Consider the following 23,806-nt stretch of genomic DNA (forward strand, 5'->3'; position numbering starts at 1 on the left):
CCATCAATAGGATCCATGGGCTCCCAGGGTAATAACTCTTTCTCCCAACTTTCATATGGTACTTGAGATTAACTACAAAGTAAGAAGATCGTAGAAGGATGTCCCAATCCATATATAGGCCCATTCATTATAATACCCAAAATAGTTTTAAAACTAATTGATTCCACATCAGTGGGCTTTCCCATTTGAATGCAATAGTTTAAAATTGCACTTTCTTTTGTAACTTTACTAATTTTTATTGTAGGGAGTAGTTTTGCAGAGATGAAGAAATGCCATTGTTTAGATATCAGATTTAGCAGTGAAGTGGAGAATCTAATGTACCCCTCATCTTTGATTTCACAATTATCACTTTCATCCATCATAAATTGGTATACATCATACATCAAATCCTTTGTTGGTATAAAGTTCGTATAATGATAGAACAACATGCTTTCTATCATAAACATATCGTTAATTCACGATGGAATAAATGGTATGGCCTTACCTTAAATGAAGACGACTCCTTTGTTAATTCCATGTAGATTAGCGTAGAATTCTTTTACCACTGGAACAACTACTACATCGGTAGTGTAGCATAGAACTTCCTAACATCTCTGCACTGTGATTTTCTCAATCTGTGAACTAGGATTACTCAATCCATGATTGACAAAGCCTTTCCTTGATAAGTCTCTTCTTTGATGACTTTGTTGTATAATTTCTGCATGCCAAAACTGATGAACTTTCTTTGATTGAAAACCCCATATCTTGAAGTATTTCTGGAATATTTCTGGAATTAGAAGCCATGGAATTAGAAGCCATGGATTTTAAAATCTGGAAGTTTCTGGTCGTCCAAAATGGTTCTTATGCTTTTAGAAAGTCCTTAAGGCCGACAAAATCCTCCTGAACCACCGAAACCGCACTGGACGTCGTCGGCACCCCCGATGGCACTGTCGGTGCCATGACTCTGTAAAAGGGCGTTGTCGGCGCTAAAGCCATAGTTGCGTCTGATTCATTTTTTGTTTATTTTTTTTTTCAAATTTTCATCCAATATCAATATTTGTCATGATTTATGATATATAAGATTGTGTAGGATTCTAAGGTATTATTTTTTCCTAGTACTTAGAACAATTATTAAAAAATAATAATAAGATATATAGATATATGATATATATATAAAGTGCTTAGTTTAACGTTGTTAGCTCGACGTAATAATGTTTATTCAAGATGATCAGAATTTCTTTAAATTGTGGGATGTGCCCTTCATAATAATGTTTCAATTGATGCCCGTTAACTTTAAATATCTTTTCAATTTTAGGATCTTTAATAACAACAGTTCCATAATGATAGACTTTGATCACATTGAATGGTCCTAACCATCTAGATTTCGGTTTTCCTGGAAATAATCTTAATCTAGTATTATATAAGAGAACCTCTTGTCCAAATTCAAAGTTGTTTTTTATTATTCTCCGGTCATGCCATATTTTCATTTTCTCTTTACAGATTTTTGCATTATCATATGCTTCATTTCTAATCCCCTCAAGTTCATTGAGTTGCAATAATCTTTTCTCACCAGCGTCCTTCACATTAAAATTAAATTCCTTAATAGCCCAAAATGCTTTATGTTCAAACTCTACTGATGAGTGGCATGTCTTACCAAAAATTAGTCTATATGGGGACATTCCAATAGGAGTCTTATAGACAGTTTTGAATGCCCATAGTGCAGTATCGAATCTAGCAGACCAATCTAATTTATAAGGATTTACAAATTTTTCTAAAATTCATTTTATTTCAATATTTGATATTTCTACTAGACCGCTAGTTTGGGGATGATAAGCAGTAGAGAATCTATGCATAATATTATATTTTCTAATCAATTTCTTGATTCTCTTATTCCTAAAATGGGATCCTCCATAAGTAATAATCAGTTTCAGCATTCCATATCTTGTAAAAATATTTTTATTTAAAAAATTTGAAACTTCAAGCATCACATTTAGGTATAACAATAGCTTCAATCCATTTTGACATATAATCAACAACAAGTAATATATATATAAATTTCCAAATAAAGGCATAAATGGTCCCATAAAATTTAATCCCAACACAAAAAAATTTTAACTTCCAATGTGTAATTCAGAGGTATTTCGTTTCAGCATTCCATATCTTGTAAAAATATTTTTATTTTGTGCAGTTCTACTAGTTCCAAAATGTCCTTCAAATTCAGAATCATGACATCGTTTAGGGCAGTAGGCCAACAAAACCCAGCTTGGAAAATTTTATGTGCAGTTCTACTAGTTCCAAAATGTCCTCCAAATTCAGAACCATGACATCATTTAATTATTTGTTCAATTTTTTCGTAAGGCACACACCTTCTAATAATCAAATCTTTACATTATTTATATAAATGTGGGTCATCCCAAAAATAGAATCTTGAATAATGAATAAATTTTTTTAATTATTGATTCTTTACATCTGGTGGTAGAATATCACTCAAAATATAATTTACTATATCAGCATACCATGATATATTCTTTATTTCAATATTATATAATTGTTCATCAGGGAAAGTTTCCAAAATTTCATTTGCAAAATTAGTTAATATTTCTTATTCTAGTCAAGACAAATGATCAGGTATTTGATTATCAGTTTTTCTTCTATCTTTTACCAGAAAATCAAACTCTTGCATCAGAAGTATCCATCTAATTAATCTCTGTTCAGCATCCTTATTTTGCATCAAATATTTGATAGCAGAATGGTATGTATAAATTATACATTTAGCTCCAATTAAGTAAGGTCTAAACTTATCAAAGGCATAAACAATAGCTAATAACTCTCTTTCAATAGTGGTGTAATTAATTTGAGCATCATTTAGAGTTTTACTTGCATTATATATTACTTTGAAAACTTTATTATACATTTGTCCTAAAACAGCTTCAATAACAGGATCACTAGCATCACACATTATTTCAAATGGTTTCTCCCAATCAGGTGGAACTATTATAAGAAGCAGTGATTAAATTTTCTTTCAATAGTTCAAATGCTTTTACACATTCCTCATTAAAATTAAATTTTGTTCCTTTTCTAAAAGTTGGCATAACGACTTAGTAATTTTTGAAATTTTTTTTATATAACGCCTGTAGAAACCAACATGTCCTAGAAAAATTCTTACCCCTCTAACCATAGTAGGAGGCAGTAAGTTCACAATAACTTGAATTTTTGTTGGATCTACTTCCATGCCATTTTCAAAAATTTTATGCCTAAGTACAATTCCTCCTACAACCTTAAATTGACAATTTTCCCAATTTAGTATCAGGTTGATTTTTTTACATAGTTCCAATACTTTTTCTAAATTATTTAAACAGAATTTAAATGAAGTTTTGAATATAGAAAAATAATCCGTAAATACTTCCATTCCATGCTCAACTAAATTAGAAAAAATTGACATCATACATCTTTGCAATGTCGCAGGTGCAATACATAGTCCAAAAGGCATTCTACGAAAAGCAAATGTTCTATAGGGGCTTGTAAATGTTGTTTTCTCTTAATCCTTAGGAGCAATCAGAATTTGATGATACCCGGTATATCCATCTAGAAAGTAGTAATATTTTTTTCTAGCCAATCTATCCAGCATTTGGTCTAGAAATGATAAAGGAAAATGATCTTCTATGGTGGCCATATTTAATTTTCTATAGTCTATACAAATTCACCAGCCAATAACTTATCTTATTGGAATTAATTAATTTTTCCCATTTACTTCAACTATCACTCCTCCTTTCCTTAGAACACAGTGAATCAGACTTAGATAATCAGTAACGTCCATTCTAAAACATTCATTATCCTTTTCAATCACAGGATATTTCATAGCTTTAGCTATATTAAATTTTACTTCTTGATCATTGACTCTTATTATTAAATCTCTTTTTTGCCATCTATCACAGGGTTGCAAGAAATGGTCTCCTCAAAATAATAGGAATCTCTTTAACTTCCTCCATATCTAACATAATAAAGTTTACAGGAAAATTAAATTTATACACTTTCACTAATACTTCTTCTATAACTCGTTTAGGATAAGTTATTGATCGATCAACTAACTGAAGAGTTACAGTGGTAGGGGAAATCTCTCCTAAATCTAAACATTTAAAAATCATTTAAAGCATAAGATTAATGCTAGCTCTTAGATCACAAAGGCATAAGATTGATACTCACTCTTAGATCACATAAGGCTTTTTCAAAAAAAATTTCACCAATAGCACATGGTATGGTAAAACTACCAGGATCTTTTAACTTTTCAAGAAGCTTTTTTCGAATAATTGCGCTACACTCTTCACTAAGTGCAATTGTCTCATGATTTGCAAACTTTCTTTTCTTGTTTAATATATCTTTCATAAATTTTACATAACTTGACATTTGTTTCAAAGCCTCAATGAAAGGAATGTTTATCGTTAACATATATTGTTAACTTTTTTAAGGATTTCCATAAATTTTGTAAATTGTTTATCTTGATTCTTCTGCTTCAATCATTGAGGAAACGAAGGTGGCGATTATTTTAAAGAAATTTGTATTGGTTTATTTTCATCATTTTCGCTTTCAATTTCTACCTTCTCCTTCTCAACTTCAATTTCTCTTTGGATTCTTGTTTTCACTTCTTTTCCACTTTGTAATTGAACGTCTTTAAATTGCACCTTATTCTGATATTTTGGATTAACTTCAACAGTACTAGGAAGAATTCTTGAAGGTCTGTTACTAAGTGTAGTAGCAATATGTCCTATTTGATTTTCAATATTCCTAATTGCAGCCCCTTGATTTTGTATTTGATTTCCCATGTCAACATTACTTCTTCCCAACATTACTTCTTCCATTACTTCTTCCATAGTCAACTTCTTCTCCTTAACTTCTGAGTTACTGATCTTTAGTTAGGATTCCCTTGGTTATTTGAATTTCATGGGGGTTCATCTAATTTTTATAATTATTCCAACTAAAATTAGGGTGATTTTTTCATCCAAGATTATAAGAATTAGAATAGGGATTATTATTTCTATTATTTATAGCATTTATAATTTCATAAGATGATTTAGTATCAATTATCTATTCTAGTGAATTTTCCTCTAACACTAGTGGTATTTGAGAAAAGTTTACTCCAATTTGATCAATTTTTTTTTATATAACAATAATTTGAGATGCTAAAATAGACATTGCATCAGAATCAGGAATACTAGCTACTCTCTTTGGATTTAGCAGTTCAGAGGGTTATTGAAAATTATTAGTAGCCATTTCTTCTATTAAGCTCTATTAAGGAATATGCTTCATCAAAAAGTTTTGACATTAATGATCCACTTGCAACAACATCTATAATAGACCTAAGTGATCCTACTAATCCGTTGTAAAAAGTTTGAATTATTAACCAATTTGGTAAAGCATGGTGTGGACATCTCCTAAGGAGATCTTTAAATCTTTCCCAGGCTTCATATATCGATTCCCCTTCGAACAGACAAAAAGATGTAATATAGTTTCTAAGCTTAGGCATTTTCGAGGGTGGAAAATATTTAGCTAAAAATGTTTGTGTTAGTTCTACCCAAGTTCTGATGGACCCACGTGCTAATGAATTTAACTAAGCTTTAGCTTTGTCCTTTAATGAAAAAGTAAAAAGTCTAGGCCTGACAACATCAATAGGCACTCCATCATATTTAAAAGTAGCACATATTTCAAAAAAACTAGCAAGATGTAAGTTAGGATCATCAGCATATGTTCCTTCAAACTGATTAATTTGTGCCATTTGGATAATAGTAGGTTTAACCTCAAATGAATTAGCAGCAACATCAGGACTTTGAATAGTTAAGTGACGTTCATCTGCTGTAGGATTAGCATAATCTTTTAAAGGTCTTTGTCGATTTTCATTCATTTGATTATCTAAGTTATTCACCATTTCATTCAAATTTCTAATTTCTTTTTGTTGTTTTCAAACTTCTCTTCTAGTGCATTCTAATAGTGAATCGTAAGGTACTAAACCTTCAGATCTAATACTATGCATAAACAAATATAATAAGCAAAAAAAAATTTCTTAAAAGTACTCTTAACTTTCAAAAAATATTTAAATATATATTTTTTATGATTTTTTATTTCTTAATTAAACTAGCAAGATGTAAGTTATGATCATCAGTAGGTGTTCCTTCAAACTGATTATTTTATACCATTTGGATAATAGTAGGTTTAACCTCAAATGAATTAGCAGCAACATCAAGATTTTGAATAGTTAAGTGAAGTTCATCTGCTATAGAATTAGCATAATCTTTTAAAGGTCTTTGTCGTTTTTCATTCATTTGATTATCTAAGTTATTCACCATTTCGTTCAAATTTCTAATTTCTTTTTGTAGTTTTCAAACTTTTCTTATAGTGCAACCATGCTCCTATTCTTTTTAATGTCAACATGTTTAATAAGAAAAAGGAGCATCTGATACGATTTTTCAATATGTGGACTATGCATAGCTCCTTTGCTCAATTTGTCAAAGATAACTGGGTCACTGATTGTACTAGTAATGCGAGTAGAAGACATTGGGCTTTGCATAAATCATTGGCTTTTAAACTCAAAAAGTGATACTATGATACTTTTGGGAGTTTTAATACCTTAGTTCAGTTGCTGAGGATAATATGATGAGGCTTGATGAGGTGTATAATAATGATTTGACTTATCATCTTACCTTGTTGCTAGGTCAGAAAATTTTAATTAATGCTATTGCTATGGAGAACAATTTCTATAAAAAAAGGCTGGTCATCTTGTTGATGGTGGTAGAAATACTTCTTATTATCATGATTTTATTAAAAAATAAGATTGGGTACTTCTATTAACAAGATCAAACAGAATATTGGAAATATCTCACTTTCTCTTGATCTCGTTGAGGCAGATGGTATTGATTATTATACTAAGCTGCTTAACATTGCTAGTAAGGTGCTTGCTAGAGTTTATAAGGATCTTTTTGCTGATGATGTTGATGTTGCAGGTAATATTGATCTTGTTGTCATTTATGATAAGTGATGAGATCAAGAATGCTCTTAATTCTATTGATTACGATAAAACCAATAGTCTTGATGGTTATACGACTTCTTTTTATAAAATTTGTTGGGATGTGGTGAGTAATGATATTATCTTAGCTGTGCATGATGTCTTTAGGGGTAGGGATCCCCCTAAATTTTTTAAAGCTTCTAATTTAGTCCTTATTCCTAAAAATAAGGATGGTTTATATTGGGATGCTTATAGATGTATTAGCCTTAATACTATGATTTTTAAGATTGTTTTTAAAATTGAGATTACCAGATTTCAGTCTTATCTTAATATTACAATTTCCAACCATAAATCAACTTTTATTAAAGGAAGATATGTAGGAGAGAATGCATTGATTGCTCAGAACTGGTTTTGGACCATGATAGAAAAGGCAGAAACGACAAAATCATTTTCATGATGGATAATAAAAAGGCTTATGATACTATAAGGTGAGAATTTCTTTTGAATGTATTCAAGACTAGAGGCTTTAATCAAGTTTCTTGTCTGCTTATTAAGTGAATCCTAGAAAATAACTATTCTTTTGTGTTGAATAATGGTAATAAATGTGTTTTTTTTCTAATCCACTAGGAGGATTAAGCAAGGTGATCCACTTTCTCCTATTATCTTTATTATGGCTTTTGATTATCTTTCTAGATACCTGAACATACTCTTCAATAACTATCCTAGCATGTAGTATGCTATCAAAGGTAATTTTGGGATCTCCCATCTTGCTTGTGCAAATGATCTGGTTATTTTCTCTAATTCCAATAAATGTTCTATCAAAACATTATGGAAGGGTCTTGATCACTTTCAAGAGGTTTCTAGGCCGAGTTTCAAATCTAGTAAATGCAGTTCTTATTGTTCAAGGTGGATTTCTGCTAGGAAGAGAAATTGGTTCCATGATTATACTGTCATTCTAAAGTTTTTTTGCCCATCAATTATATGGGTTTCAATTTGGATAAAAGGAAGAGAAGAGGGTATCTTCTTGATAGTATCATTGACAAGATTAATAAGAGAATTATGTCTTGGGATAATTTGTTGTAATCTTTTGGTGAAAAATTTACTTTACTAAAAAGTGTTCTTACTTCTATACCTTTGTAGACACTTATTTTCAAGAAAATTTCTTGCTAATCTAGTTAAAGGATTGGAGAATATTTTCAATAAATTTCCTTGGGTTGGTAAAGAACATAGAATTCCCTAGAAAAGCTGGAAAAAATATGTTTAAACGAACTCATTATGGTGGTCTGGGTTGTAGAAGCATGAATGATTCAATGAAAATCTACTTCATGAAGCTATGGGTGCAATTCAAAAGTGGTAATCCTCTTTGGTCTCTTTTGATAAGGCATAAATATTATTGTAATTCTCATCCTCTTTCTCTTCTTACAAATTCTTCTGGCTCCTTTGTCTGGAAGGAAATGCTAAAGATGTCTAAAGCCACTGGGGAGTTTTTATGTTGGGATGTTGGTAATGGTTACTGTAGTTTCTGGTTTGACAATTTGTTGGGGGATGGTGCTTTGGTTGATTCTTATAGGGTCTGTTTGATTTGAAGATAATTGTTAAAGAGTGTTGGAATAAAGATGGTTGGGATATGAATAAGCTTGTGGATTTGGTTAGCAAGGAGTAGCAAGGAGGATGCTTAGGATGCTTAATTGATTGTTAAAATTTATATTACTACTGGAGTACATAAAGTTAGAATTAAAGGTCAAAGTGCCAACTCTATCTCTAAAATCTTTGCAAATTATTTGGCTCATACCATTGGGATTGACATAAAGTGGGCTTGGAATTCTTTTATTAAACCTTCTCAATATTTTTTTTTGGAGGTTACTTCACCACATTATTCCTACTGATGACATATTGAAAATGAAATGTTTATGCTTACCTTCTTGGTGTTTTTTTGTGTAAGCAGACTGTTGAAGAGGTGGAACATATTTTTATCAATTTTTTTTTGGTAAGGAAGTTTAGACTAAGGTGTTCATGCTATTTGATAAAGAGATGAATGGTGATCTTATGAATTCTATTGCAGGGGTAATGCTTGCTGGAAGAGTTAAGGAGGTCAGTTCTTTGCTTCCATTCCTAAAGTAGTTTTCTCGTTCTTATAGTTTATGAGGAATGAAAATAAGCATAATGACAAGTCAGTTAATGTTTCTGGTTGTTTCAATTACATTTATAAATTTTTTTGTTTAAAATGCTTTTGTTTGGTAAATTTAAAAAGCATGTTAGTATGAACCATTTAAGGTTGTTTAACATGATTAACTTCTCGGTTCCTATGAAGCATACATTGAGTTTTAAACTTATGTTTTGGGAAAAACCTGGTTTGTGCTTGCTAAAATTTAATGTTGACGGGAGCTATAATAGTAGAATGGTTGGCATTGGTGAGGTGTGCAGAATATGGATGGACAATTGTGTAGTTTCGTTTTTTGCACCTGCTTTTTCCATTTCTCCGATTGTGACTAAAGCTGACGTTGTGATTAATGCTTTGGTTATTGCTATTAAATGTGGTTGGAATAAGATTATTACTGAAATGGATTCTTTGCTTCTGTTTGAGTTTTGTGCTCGTCAGATGGAATATGTTTGAAATTTTATCATTCATACGAAGAAGATTTTTGCTCTTCAAGGTTTTGTGTAGGTTTGGTGGTCTTATACTCATCGTGAAGGAAATAAGGCTGTCAATTGGGCTGTTAGAAGGGACTTGGCTTCTCAGATGATTACAATTTTTAATTTTGTTCCTGTGGAATTGTCCCGTCTAATTCATGGAGATTGTTTAGATATTCCTTTTATAAGTGTTAAGCATTATTTTTACATAAGATATTCATGGAGATTGTTTAGATATTTCTTTTATAAGTGTTAAGCATTATTTTTACATAAGATTAGTATAGTAGCTTGACAAAAGTATTAATAATTCTTAAACCCATTGATTAAATGATAAATGACAATAATAATAATCATCAATCTAAGTGCACCTACTAAAATTAAAACACTAAAACAAAGAAACTGGGATAGGCCGTTGGACGCATGCTTTCTCTCTTCCCTTCTCTATTCATGGAACGAGGCGATGACGCAATTGAGTGGCGGACAATCTTTAGGCGACGATCAAGACCGAAGCATGAAATGAAGGATGAACCTCAACTAAACATTCCATAGACATTAAATAGCATAAGGACTGAGGGCTTCTAGGTTGTCTACTTAGCACGACGTAAACTCTCACACCATATTTAGGTTTTTGCATGATTGTGTGTCGTGCAATATATGTCCTAACTCCTTTTAAGATTCTGAAGTTGTTTGTTTGATATGACGTAAATCCTCCTATCTTCCTAGGTTGTCTGTGTTCACTATATGTCGCGCATATAAGCTTTATGTTTTAAATAAAATGGCAGGAATAGACATCAAATAACATCCTTTCCAAAATGTAAAGCTAAATAATATGATAGTCTGGTAATTCATTGAGGTCCTCCTTAAAATCCAAGACATCCAAATACTTTTTGCTCTTTTGGTTTCCAAACCCTTTCCACTTGACTTTTTTACGACCAATCGTGAAAACTAAACTTTGAATTCTTGAAGCAAAACCGTGATCTTAATCGAGAGTTTTCTTAATTGACTTTGGTTGGTGAAGATATAATTAATTATAGGGCTTGCACCTATAAAAGAATTAGCAACCCATATAATCTAAACACTATTGAATATTTTTTATATTAGGTAGAGTAATGATCTGTTGAAAATTTTGCAGTCTAAATAAATACCATAAATTTCTTAGTTTGAATAGTTGAGCTTATTATCAAGTGATATTCTCATATTTCAAGATAGAGTATAACTTATAATATCATGCTCGATTATTTAAACTATCGAACTTATGAGATCTGTTCAGTCTCATTTTTCAAAATCAAAATATTCTTTTCAAAAAGCAAAATTATATATATATAATTTTTGGACTTCCTTATAGGGATGTGAATGATCTAATATCGAGTTGAGTTGGGATCTCCATGAAATCAGCTCTTAGCACGCTGTATTCAATATCAAGCCAGCTCGACTTAAAATTGAATGGAGTTCAATTTGGCTCAAATGCAAAATGCTGCTCGCCTGAATTTAGCTATTTAGATCTATTCGACCCTAAAAATCAAAGTGAATTGACTCGTTTTGATTGAATCAGTTTAAAATTAATGAATACAAGTAATTTTAGAAAAGTTAAAAAGCCTACCATATAAAAATTTCAAAATTAAAAAAAAATTGATTTGACTGGTGTATCGTCCGAAATTGACTCGAAATAAATTTAATCCATAATTTCAGCTCTATTCATTCACTTTAATTAGATCTTAATCAAAGCCAAAATTTAAATTAATTTTTAAATAATTATTCATCTTCAACTTAAAAATCCTCAATCTTCGTTTCCTGCAATGATCTCCTAACAGTTGAAATTTATTCTTGCCCTTTCGCTGACCCTTCTATACTCTATTTTATCACAATTATTTTCCTATTATGAACCTCATATCTCCCTTATTTAAAAAAAAAAAAAACAAAATCTTCTATAGGCCAACCAAATCAAAGTAGATGTCGACGTGCTTGTCGTACCCAACCTCATTACATTGTCCCTATTTTCCAGCAACGTTGTCATGCAGTTAGCCGCAGTGACAAGGCAAGGCTAGTGACGTCGCTTCCTTGTGCCTTTCATTTTTAATTCTCCAATACCTTATTAGCTGTACTCTTCTCCAATATAAATTTAATTTCATGAGCTGTGTTCGACGAACTCTACCTCAGGACCTTTTTGTCTTATTATACCAAACATTTTATATAATTGCAAAAATAAAACAAAAATATATTCTTTTATCCCTGAATTCGTTCATAAATAAGATCAATCTTATCATATAATATAATAGGATTATATATAGACTTCTTTGAATGACCGATAGAAGATTCAAAGAAAACGCTTCTTTAAAAGAGAACTCTTATAAAACGAATTTACATAAAGTTTTGATCAACTGATTTAACGCATAACAAATAGGTAGTTTGTCTTTAGCCGTGGTGTTAAGCAGTTTTAAATAAGAAGAGGTGAAATTGAATTTTGGGGCATTTATTGGCATACCCCCAATTCTTTTGTATTTACATATTTACCATCTAAAATTTATTTTTTTTAATATACCATCAAAATCTTTCATATTACATAAAAAATAAAATCATTTTAATTTTTACGAAGTAAAATATACCATTTCTTATATGTAGCAATAAGTTGTCATTTATGTAAAAATTGAAATATTTGTGCTAAATATCTAAATACCTTGGAATTCAGTATGTATGTAAATCTTCCCGTTTTTTGTATTAGAAATAATTGTAAGAGAATTTAAAGATAATTTTTTTATATTATACTTAATTATGTGAATTAATTTCTGATTTAAAGCCGGTGAGGGCCATTTGAGTATGATTAAATATTTACATACGGATGGCGCATGTGATTCTCAATGTGTAATTCTCTCTCAATAACCCCTCAATAACCTCTGCGAAGGTTATTAGGGGGTTATTGCAGAGTTATTTGGGCGTTATTTGGATTCAATACACTAACACTAAAGAAAATGTGAAAGTGTAACCGTGGAATGTGAAATTGTAATCGCAGAGGGTACTGACTCAAAATAACACCGAAATAACCCCACAATAACCCCCTAATAATCTTTGTAGAGGTTGTTGAGCAGTTATTGGGAGGAGATTACGTAGGGAGAGTTGCATGCATTCTCCTTAAGTAAACAACGCTTTTTTTCACGACTTATTGAGTGCACCAATCTCTCTCTGTCTCTCTCTATATTTATATATGTCATTAAATAATTGAGATTTCCTCTTTTATGTGGATATGCAATGAACTCTTCCACTACATGTGTGGTCGATATCATCTTTGAAAAATGACATGCATGAATCTTCCTTTTCATAAAGAGGGATGTCCCCAGCAGTTATAGTACTTCTTATTGGCCATATACGAAAACCATTAGATTTGAATTGTCCCTACAATTTTAGGTGATGTGGTTGGTGCTAATTAATGGGAGTTTTTGTTTTCTTATTTTGTGCTGCACTCAATATTTTTTTATGCAAAAAGTTGTATTAAAATATGTTAATTAAAAATATGTTTAGAATTGATAGGTTATCAAGAAATCCACATGATAAGTACAAATCTTGTTGCATAGCAGAATTGAATAATTTTTTGGGTTAAATTTAGAATCAACAAAATGTTGATTTCAATTAAATTATAATTAAATAGATTATCTTTATGAGACATGACTGATATCATCAATGTGATCTGATCAAAATCTCGTCGAATCCAAATCAAGATCTTAAATTATAGTTGAAATTTTGAAATATTGATTGAGGGATTGAATCTTGTTTGATTACAATAAAATCTTATTTCTTAATATGATAATTCCAAATGAGTCTAAGATTGCTTAATTTCACTATCAATAAAGCAACCAAACAGTCAAAATATGTTATGATTAAAGGAGTTATTTTTTGCTGTCTAATAGAGCATAATCAAATTTGGTGGCATCTCACAATGTATTCACTCCCAAAATCTAGAAAGAGCTCGTGACTTAGACTTAAGAATAGTGAGCGCTCAAAGACTTCGAAGATCTTTAAACTCTACTTAACCATCGTGGTTAGACCACTGCTATTTGATTGTCAGAACAACTGCTTCAATCAAATCATCATTATGAATCTACAATTTTAAGACTGTCATCGTTTGGTACACCACCATTAGATTATCATCCCCTATCCATAAGCATTAAATCTTCAATTCTCAATCAGCGCTGCCCATGCATTCGACATTATTACTACACATCTGTTAGTCCATTACCATCAGGACATCATTGCTCCTTCATCTCTGTATCCAATCTATGGTCTCCTAATCCCTACAACTCTCCCACAGTTTCCCTACTATCATTGCTTAAATTCTATTTGTCATCATACCATGATTATGTGGTCAACCAATCTTTATAATCTTACCACGATAACTAAACCGCAGATGAGAAATTATGATCACCTAATCATATTTACTCAATTTTTATCTTTCATTCACGGTAACTCAATCACCATCACTCCACAGTAGCCACTACTCAATCGTTGTCTGACTACAAATATTTGACAATCATTATTCATTTATAGCTGGTTGATTATCACCATCTATTCAAGTCCGCTCGATGATTGAACGCTTATGATCATCCATTCACAATTTTTCTATTATGGTTGTACTTACTTACAGTCTCCCGACATTAGTCACTTGTCTATGATCACCTAACCACATTCACTTGATTACAGCGATTTGACTATCATTGCTTAATTATCATCCCCAACCAATGACTATCAATTATGATTTTCTGTCTACTAACACCCTAAATCTTTACTACCTGTAATAATCCATAAGATTAATACATGTTGTCAAAGCACGTTGGCCATAAGGCAGACACATGTCTTTATCATGTCATTGCTTATAAATACAATGTATGCTATTGGCAAAAAAATAACACCCATTGGCCATATCGTTCACTTTTACCAACAACATTGATGCACATGAATAGGGGTAGAGTTAATACATGCCATCGGTATCAGGTTTATATCGAATTTCTTTATTTTTTGACTCCTCTCTTTAACTAAGAAAAAACAAATATATTACAAACAACTTTTGAATATATATTTAATGTCTCGAGACTCCTCTAGTTTCTATAATGGAATTTATTTTATACAATTGATGTATATATTAGTTCATGAACATCATCCCCAATTATAAAAAATGATAGCATTTGTAACCTATGATATATACTAGTAATCATTTTAACTTTATTAGACCTTATAAATTTTTCTCTTTTTACATGTTTTATATAAAACTCTAGGGTTGCTATAAGAGCTTTTGTTTATGTGATTGTGTACTAGATATTCAAACAAAATTAAGACATGAATATCGCCCGTATTTAATTTTCTTGCATGAAATAATGATAAATCTTAAAACTCTTATGCTTATTTTAACATGAGTTCAATATTAATTATATGTTTTTGGCATTCAATTTAAATATATTAAGAAGATTTGAGGTTTATCCTACAAAAGATGTACGAAGATTCTCTTAAGAAAAAAAGGTTTGGAGCCTTAGTCAATAAAATTTCTATGAAATTAGATCCATATATTCTCTGATCTCAAAGTAGATCCACTCTGCTAACCATAATATTAGTTAAGGATATTCCCATAAATTCTTTTCCTAAATTTACAAAATTTTATCTGGACATTCTGGCCAAAAAAATGATTCAAATGAATTTCAAAACCATTGATCTACTTTGAGATTAGGAAAACATTAATCTCAATTGCAGGTGGAGAAAAGAGAACCAACATAGTAGCAATAAGACAAATTTCATAGGCATAATAAAGATTTGTGGATTAACTGCAAACATTTCTTACATTATATTTCATAGTATCTGTACAAATATAACTATAACAGAGGCTAAGAAAGACAACAAAAATATATCAAGTAGTTCCAATATAGTGAAGTATAACTAACTAATAATGATAACTTCATAGGCCCCTCGAACTCTGAAAGTTAATTGCATGAATAGTTCCTGCTTATTTACATTGAGCCGTTTTTGTCTTAAAAATTATAGAAGTGTTAAAATAGTTTCTAAACTCTTAAAATTGAGTTTGAAATAGTCCCCGTTGAGAATTATTAAAATTCAATTTTAACATAATCAGAAATTATTTTGACACTTATATAACTCCGTGATTAAAAAGGCTCGTGTAAATAATCGGAAAGTATTTTGACACTTTTCTCTGGTCTGAAATTTCTTCAACATGGTCATATATGCCTTTTCCCAACAGAGTTCATCAAAGTGTCTCAATCTCTTGTGTAGGAGTCCATTGCATTCGACTTACTCATGAGATTCAAACATCTATGCAAAGTAAGATGATTTAATAGCTTTCTTTCATCTCATTTTTTCCTTTTATTTCTTCTCAATCTTCACATCAGAACATGAAGAGTGTTGGAGGAAAAGCAGGAAACACGGCTGGTACGTCATAATGCCTGCATAAATAAATACAATACTAGTTAATAAAACAATTATTGACTAACATTATGGCAAAATTTGTAGTTGATTATTCAACCATATTATATTTGTCATGATTTCATTTAATGAAAATTATGAATATGTATTGCTATTTTGGTTTATTTTTAGTACATGTTGTGGACGTATATTATTTAGTAATACGGGCTTGTTGGCATGTGAATATTATGTGCTCTATTAATTTTTTATTTTATTTTATTTTATATTTTATCAAATTTTTATTGATTTGAAGTTGACACATAAAAATATATAGATTATTTTATTAAAAAAAATCATTATCTTTTCAATACTAAAATTTCGAGAGTTATGTAATTATCTTAATTTTTTATTAAAATATTAAATTAAATCCGTCTCGCGAGAGAAAAAATATTACATAAATATATGTGAATTTCATAATATTTGATGATATTTTGATGATATTTTATAATTACAATATTATCAAATACCATCAATTCGCAACATTCACTTTCATTACCAACATATTTTTTTGTTAATTGACAATACTTATCTCTATTAATCATCCCAGTAAAAAAAAATCCCACAAGATAAAAATATTGCATTCAAGTAATTAAATAAAATTCCGTCGCAACAATTCCAACAATCACCTGGAGAAATCCCTCTCCCTCCGGCGAGCGGTGGCCGCTCTCCTTGGCCTCCCCTTGTCCGGATTCTTCCCGACCTTAGCCGGCGAAGGCGTAGACTTCGCCGAAGGAATAAGATTCAGGCCGTCCTCTGAGATGGAGCCAAGCGAAGGCCGCCATGTCGAATAAGCTCCACTATGTGCTCCCGGCTGTTCCCGCCGCCGCTTCTCCGGTTCTTCGGACGAAGTGAAAGGTAAAGGAGAATCCTCCACCACCACCGGCCGGCCGCACCGAACGAGCTCAATAAGTCTCATCGCTCTGTATTTACAGTTTATGCCCCTTGGTCTATTAGTAGGAAAGTGAGTGGTTTACTTGACGCTAGCTACGCCTAATTTATAAAGAGGCGCACGACAAAGAAATGACAGTAATGCCCTGAGAATTATATGAGTAATTTAATATGCGGGTGCCGTGGCCAGGCCAATGCAATCAGTAAATATTTTAATTCGAAACGTGGCCGAGTGATTTTAATTGCAACGCTGACTCATACTCCGAAGCTCTAAATAATACGATTTTGTAAGGCATATCATAATGTTATATCTTAAATGTTTTGAAAGTCAGGCTCAAAGTGAAAAGAAATAGAAGGTTCAAAATCTAACGGTTAAATCAGTTAGCTCAGTGATAACTTAAATATAAAAATATTATATGGGATTTAAATAACATAATAATGTTTAATATATGTAGTAGAATAAAATTATCCCTTGGAATATAAATCATATGGAAAATCATTTCCTATAATTGTAATATTAAAAAACATATTTAAATAACTAATATTTTCTTCATATTAATGTTAGTTTCTTGAAATATTGTTCTACATTTTCTTTAAAAGATTGTTTTTTTATTCTAAAAAGAAGTGAAAATAAAAAAATTATTAGCAACAAATAAGCTAACTAAAATATTCTAAAAAGAAGTGAAAATAAAAAAAATTATTAGCAACAAATAAGCTAACTAAAATCATAAATAAAATAACATTTAGCACTCAATTGCATAAATACATGGAAAATTATAGTAGACACTGTTTACTATCAATAAAAGAACATATAAATTATGACAAATATAATTTAACATCCATGTTGCACTATTAGTGCCTAAGTCTAGTATTCTACTCCCAAAATTTCTTTCAAGAAGCACAAATGATAAAATATATATCAAATATTAAATTAACACAAATAAGTTACTATAAAATTAAGCATATTTACGTTTCTTTCTCAAGTATTGCATCTCTGAAACTTCCCTCTTCAAAAGGTGGTTCCCTAAACTCTACCTCCCTAAAGAAAATAAATCGATAAATTCATTTGCATCCATAAATCAAATTTATAAAACTCTGATATTTCTCTCAGATTATCAAATTAAATAGAAGTAAAAATTTAATACTAATTTGCCCATTATCTTTTATATTCATCTCTTTAGTAATGAGAATTACATCTTTTTTTATAAATTTTACTTTTTAGATCATCATAACTAAGCTTTTTCAGACTTTGTTTTTAAATTTTCTAACTTTTGATAGTGAATACCAAATAAGACATTCTTGCATGACTTATTTCTTCATTTAACCCTAGAAAAATGTTGTTTCGTCATCTTTAAGCCTCCATGTTTGTGTATTAGTCCACATTTTAAGCTTTTTCAGACATTGTTTTTAAAATTTCTAACTTTTGATAGTGAATATCATATAAGACATTCTTGCATGACTTATTGCTTCATTTAACCCTAGAAAAATGTTGTTTCGTCTTCTTTAAGCCTCCATGTTTGTGTATTAGTCCACATTGAAAAAACTTAAACTGGATTAATGCTTTTATGAACATTAAAAGAAGAAATAAAATGTTGAATTCCAAACGACCACATTATAAGAAGAATTGCTTCTTTCCATCATGAGTTTTACTTTCAGTCAAATGATTTCATACTGGATTAATGCTTTTATGAACATTAAAAGAAGACATAGAATGTTGAATTCCAAACGACCACATTATAAGAAGAATAAAAAGACAAAATTGCAAGATTGTCATGCTCAATAAATTTAATTAAAAAATGTTATGAACTTCTTTAATACGTGTTAACAATTTTTTTTAAAAAAATGTTATGAACTTCTTTAATACGTGTTAACAATATTTTTCATAAGTAGATGAATAATATGACCACATAATCAAAGTAAAGAAAAATGTGCTAGTAATCCTTAGTAACTTGTCCTTAAATTTGAAAATGTACTGCACCTGAAACTTTAAGTGGCATAGATTACCAACCATCATGACATAAATACGATCACATGAAAATGAATGTTTGAATGGTAAGCAATTTTTGGATGTGAATTGTTTAATCAACTACAAATACTACTAATAAGCATAACCAAATTCATAGATGAATGTTCAAAGAAACAAAAAATATATCTCACTACTAGATATAAACTTCTACTCACATGTTGTAGCAACTGCAAAGTTTATTTAATATAAGTATTAAAAGGGCACATATTTTACCGACATATAGAGTGACTTAGTAACTTGTCCTTAAATTTGAAAATGTAATGCACATGAAACTTTAAGTGGCATAGATTACCAACGATCATGACATAAATACGATCACATGAAAATGAATGTTTGAATGGTAAGCAATTTTTGGATGTGAATTGTTTAATCAACTACAAATACTACTAATAAGCATAACCAAATTCATAGATGAATGTTCAAAGAAACAAAAAATATATCTCACTACTAGATATAAACTTCTACTCACATGTTGTAGCAACTGCAAAGTTTATTTAATATAAGTATTAAAAGGGCACATATTTTACCGACATATAGAGTGATCAATTTTGGATAAATTCTAGAAATAAAATATAACACTCATAGGTTTCCACTTATATACCACTTCCCTTGAATGATATTGAGCACAATAAAAACCAACTAAGATTACAAATCTATATTTGAGATCACACCTGAATCACCACATAATTCTAAAGAAAGAAATATTACATATATTGTAATAAAGCCAAATCCTAATAAATGTCCAGGTTGCATACTGCTTCTTGGAAAGATTAACAGAGACTAGATGAGTCTACTCATAAGAATGCCTAATCAAACAACTGTCTTTTGGATGGACACATAAAGACATAGCAACTTAGAATGGCTTGAGAATTATTGATTTCCTTAGACTAGAAAGTGCATTGAACAAAAGAAATGCAAAAAAAATTAAAATTATAATATGTACTTTGTCAGTTTCTTTCAATGCTAGAGAAGCATTTTAAGAAAATTAATTAAGAAATTACCCCATGTTATCATGTAAGTCTGAAATTGGAAGAGTTGATTCCAAATATCACACCCAAAGCAAGAAAAATGGTGACCAACTCATTTGCAATAACATGAAACCAAACAAAATTCATCAAAAAGCCTCCCAAAACCCATAGAAATAAGATTCGTTAAGGTGGATGATTTTGCATGGTAAAATAGAATGATGCCTAAAAGACTACTTAATAAATAAGTAGCTAAGTTTACCATGCTGCTTTCACTCTCGAAATTCAACAAAAAATGACAAGATAAAAGCTGTCAATGTTGTCTTGGCCACTACATAAGATTTTTCTTACCCAAAATAATTACTTAAAATTAAGCTAATATTGTACCATCTTCATCTTTTAAATGATGAAAGATAGATTGAAGAATTAACCAATTATATACTCATATATTTATCTATTTGTGAAGTGATAATTTTAAGATGGTAAGAGGCTAAAGAGCAAGTGAATGGTCGATGAACATGCAATGAGTAGCTAGTAAGTAATGAATCAAAGATAAACAATGGCATGCTTTCGAGTAAAGAAGGCTATCTTACATAAGGAAAAATTAAATCCTAAAAGGGTTAGAATATGGAATAGGGTTTTAATTTTGTGATTTTACTTTTTATATTTTACATGTTAATTTATTAGATTTTTTATACAATTAATTTATTAATTTCTAGTTGTTGGATCAAATGAGGCATTATTTTGGTTGAACCATTAGGTTAGTTTGCTTAGCAGTTTAAAGAGATTTTGGGTGGCTCAATACAAAAAGAGAAATTTATATGGATTAGAATAGTTCAAATAACAAATTTATAGTTGAATTGGTCAAACATGTTGATCTAGTTCGATTTTCATTTCTTTGGGTTATCTATTTAAAAAAGAATTTTTATTAAAAATAAAGATAATGAGTACCATGGTATTAATTCCTGTTAGGATACATGGTCAAGTATTATTCTTGGTTAAATAGAAATTTATGAAGATATTATTTTGTAGAGAAAAGGAAGAAGAGAGAGAAATGGGTGTAGGACCTAAAAGTGGTCTCAGATATTATCTATTGAACTCGAGCCTCCGGTAAGCTAGAAAATTTGGCTCTTTAGAGGGTCTCCAAAATATATGGTTTACTTGGATAAAAAGATAGAGATAGAGAGAGAAAAAAAATGAGAGAAACCTCCCTCTCTCTTAGCTTGACTTTTTTTATACTAGGAAAAAATAATAAAATATATCTTTAGTACTATACGACTCCCACCTTGATGTCTTGATGAAAAGACAATGATGTGGTTGTCAAGAAGCACTTTTAAAGATATACGTGCATGCTTCCTGATAATGATGAACATTTTTAGTAGCTATATCTGTCTAGGTGGGCTAGGTTGCTCACCATGGGTAAATGAGATGTGTTTAGCCACTCCGATAGAAGGGCTTGGTTCATCCATTTTGGCAAGTGGACATGGTTCAACCACATTTTTAGGAGGGCTTTAGAATACACACACAAATATTCTATACAAGTGTTTATGTATATGCATTTAGCTTTTTGATTTTATTGAGTCTACAATTGAATTATCATGAGAAGAATAAGAGAATGAAGGCCTTTGAGCTACTGTGTGGATTGTTTGCTTCTTTCAAGTAGGATTACTTAACTTTTGGGATCTTCAAACTAAGAAGTTAATGTATCTTGGTAAATGAAACTTTTCAACTTTGAGCTTTGTTGACCTCATTTTTTGTTGAGGTTTAGTTCTTCCTCTTTAGTAGTCTAAGGTCTAGCGAAAGGATTTTCCTATTGACTATTCTTAGAAAACTAGACATGGAACCCTCACCATTAGAAATTCTACCCTCTTCTTTACTCAACTTGAAGTTCCACATGTTGGTCTCAACCTCTAAATACTTAGTAGGTGGGGTCACTATGGGAGAAACTCAAGATGAGTCAACCTTAGAACTGTTGGACCCTAAGGTCAACCCTGGGTGTTAGTCTGGAGCTAAGACATTCACTACACTCACTACAATCATCTACACCCACAATCACTCACAACCCTGAACTCAAAGTTCTAGCCTAGATCCCTAGATCTTTTGGGATACTCATGTAGATGGTCCTACATAGAGGACCCAAAATGGGTTTTGCATTGGTCCATGGCTTATAGATGGTGGTTGGCAGTCCAACTCTACCAAGATACCCAACCAACCCTTTTGCCCCTAAATTCCCCCCAAATTACCTAGATACCCATGGGACCCCAAATTTGGCCAAAATCTCCAAATGTAGCCACAATACCCAACTTGATTCAAAAATCATTTCAAACACCTTGAAAACACCCAAACTACCCAAAATCCCCAAATTGGCCAAATTACCAAAATACGCCTCTATAGCCAAAAATTCCAAAAATTCCAAAAATTCTCAATAAATCCCAAATATCCCCGATTTCATTTTTCTTAACTACCACATTACCCAGTTTGGTTAATTTGACCATCTTTAACCAAAACCCCAAAATTTGCCTTTAAGAGCTCAAATTTCCCCAAGTTCAACTCAAATGTTCATCAATTTGATCTCAATTGACCCCAATTCCAATCATAAACTCAAATTAACTTTTGATATGGACAAACTAAATGAAATACAAGCTTAATTGGTCTATGATTTGAACCTAATTATGATTTAGGTCAAAACCCCAATTTTGACCATATGACATAATCTCACCAAATTAAACCCATAGCTCACTCAATTGGCCACAATTTGTGTTGAAAAATCTTCATAACATACCCATACATCAAAATTGACATTCAATTGGCCTTGGTGAGACCTCAATTTCATATGATTTCAACCTAAGTCCAAAAGCCCCAAATTTAGCTCCAAATTTGCTAAGTCCCCAAATTTCACCAAATTGATTGCCTTAATCCCAAAATTGACACCCAATTTATGTTGAAAACTCTTCATGAGGTTCCTATTGACGTTTTTCAACAATCAATTTGTACTTAGCCCAAAGCTAACCCAACCTAGACCCATGTCTAACCCAACCTGCCCAAATTGACCAAATTTAAAAAATCCTTCAAATTGACCCACCAATTGAACTCAAAATCACTTCAACCCTTCACCAAAAATCTTCATAACAATCATCTACACAATTTTGATCAATAAATTGGGTCAATGGACATGGATAATCTAGTTCAAACCCAAGTTTTTGTCATTTGCACTCACTTGAACCCTTTCACCAAAAATTGATTTAACCATGTCTAAGCCACCAAAGTATTGATTTCACAACCACCAAAACCTTCCTAAGGACCAGGCTAAACCCTCCTAAAAGCACCATGAGAAGCTATGGACCAATGGATCCACAAATTAAGGCATTTTACCCATTTTTGGACCTAACTTGAAATATCTCCAAAATCATCACTTTCCCTTGGGAGATAATCATCATTACCTACCCCTGACTTCCCTGAGCCAAGAGGTGACCAATGCCTGGCCGGCCAACCACCTTGGTGGCTGGAAAATGGCCAAAACCATGGCCAAGACAAGGGATTTTCACCCAATTCAGACCCAAAGGCCAAATCAGCCCAACTGCTCATTAGAGCTTCTCTGCCCTCCACATAAGCAACCAAATGCACCCCTCAGTTGGCCCTGACAGCCAGCCTAGGCCATTTTATTTAAACTCCCCCTCCATTGAAAAAGAGAGAGAGCTTGAAAGTCTCCTCCATGGAAAAAGAGAGAGAGCTTGAAAGTCCTTGGGGAGACTCAATAAAACTTCTTCCAGAGCTTCTTGGAGACCTCTTGAGCTTACCCAAACCTTGTTTAGCCACTCAAATCCATTGCTTGAGTTCAATTTTGGAGCTCAATTTCAAGGCCGAACCAGC

At 31.4% G+C, this 23,806-nt stretch overlaps 1 protein-coding gene across 1 annotated transcript; it reads right to left on the reverse strand.

Annotated features, from left to right (window-relative positions):
* Nucleotides 1–15,386: 15,386 nt before the first annotated feature.
* Nucleotides 15,387–17,013, reverse strand: LOC110038937. The gene is made up of 2 exons (XM_020743867.1): nt 16,684–17,013; nt 15,387–16,038 (listed from the first exon to the last, which is right to left on the reverse strand). Exons 1-2 carry the CDS (start codon nt 16,971–16,973, stop codon nt 15,981–15,983), a joined length of 348 nt encoding a protein of 115 aa, XP_020599526.1. The 5' UTR covers nt 16,974–17,013; the 3' UTR covers nt 15,387–15,980.
* Nucleotides 17,014–23,806: the final 6,793 nt, after the last annotated feature.

Source organism: Phalaenopsis equestris, unplaced genomic scaffold (assembly GCF_001263595.1).
Source record: "Phalaenopsis equestris unplaced genomic scaffold, ASM126359v1 Scaffold234382, whole genome shotgun sequence".
Classification (NCBI taxonomy): domain Eukaryota; kingdom Viridiplantae; phylum Streptophyta; class Magnoliopsida; order Asparagales; family Orchidaceae; genus Phalaenopsis; species Phalaenopsis equestris.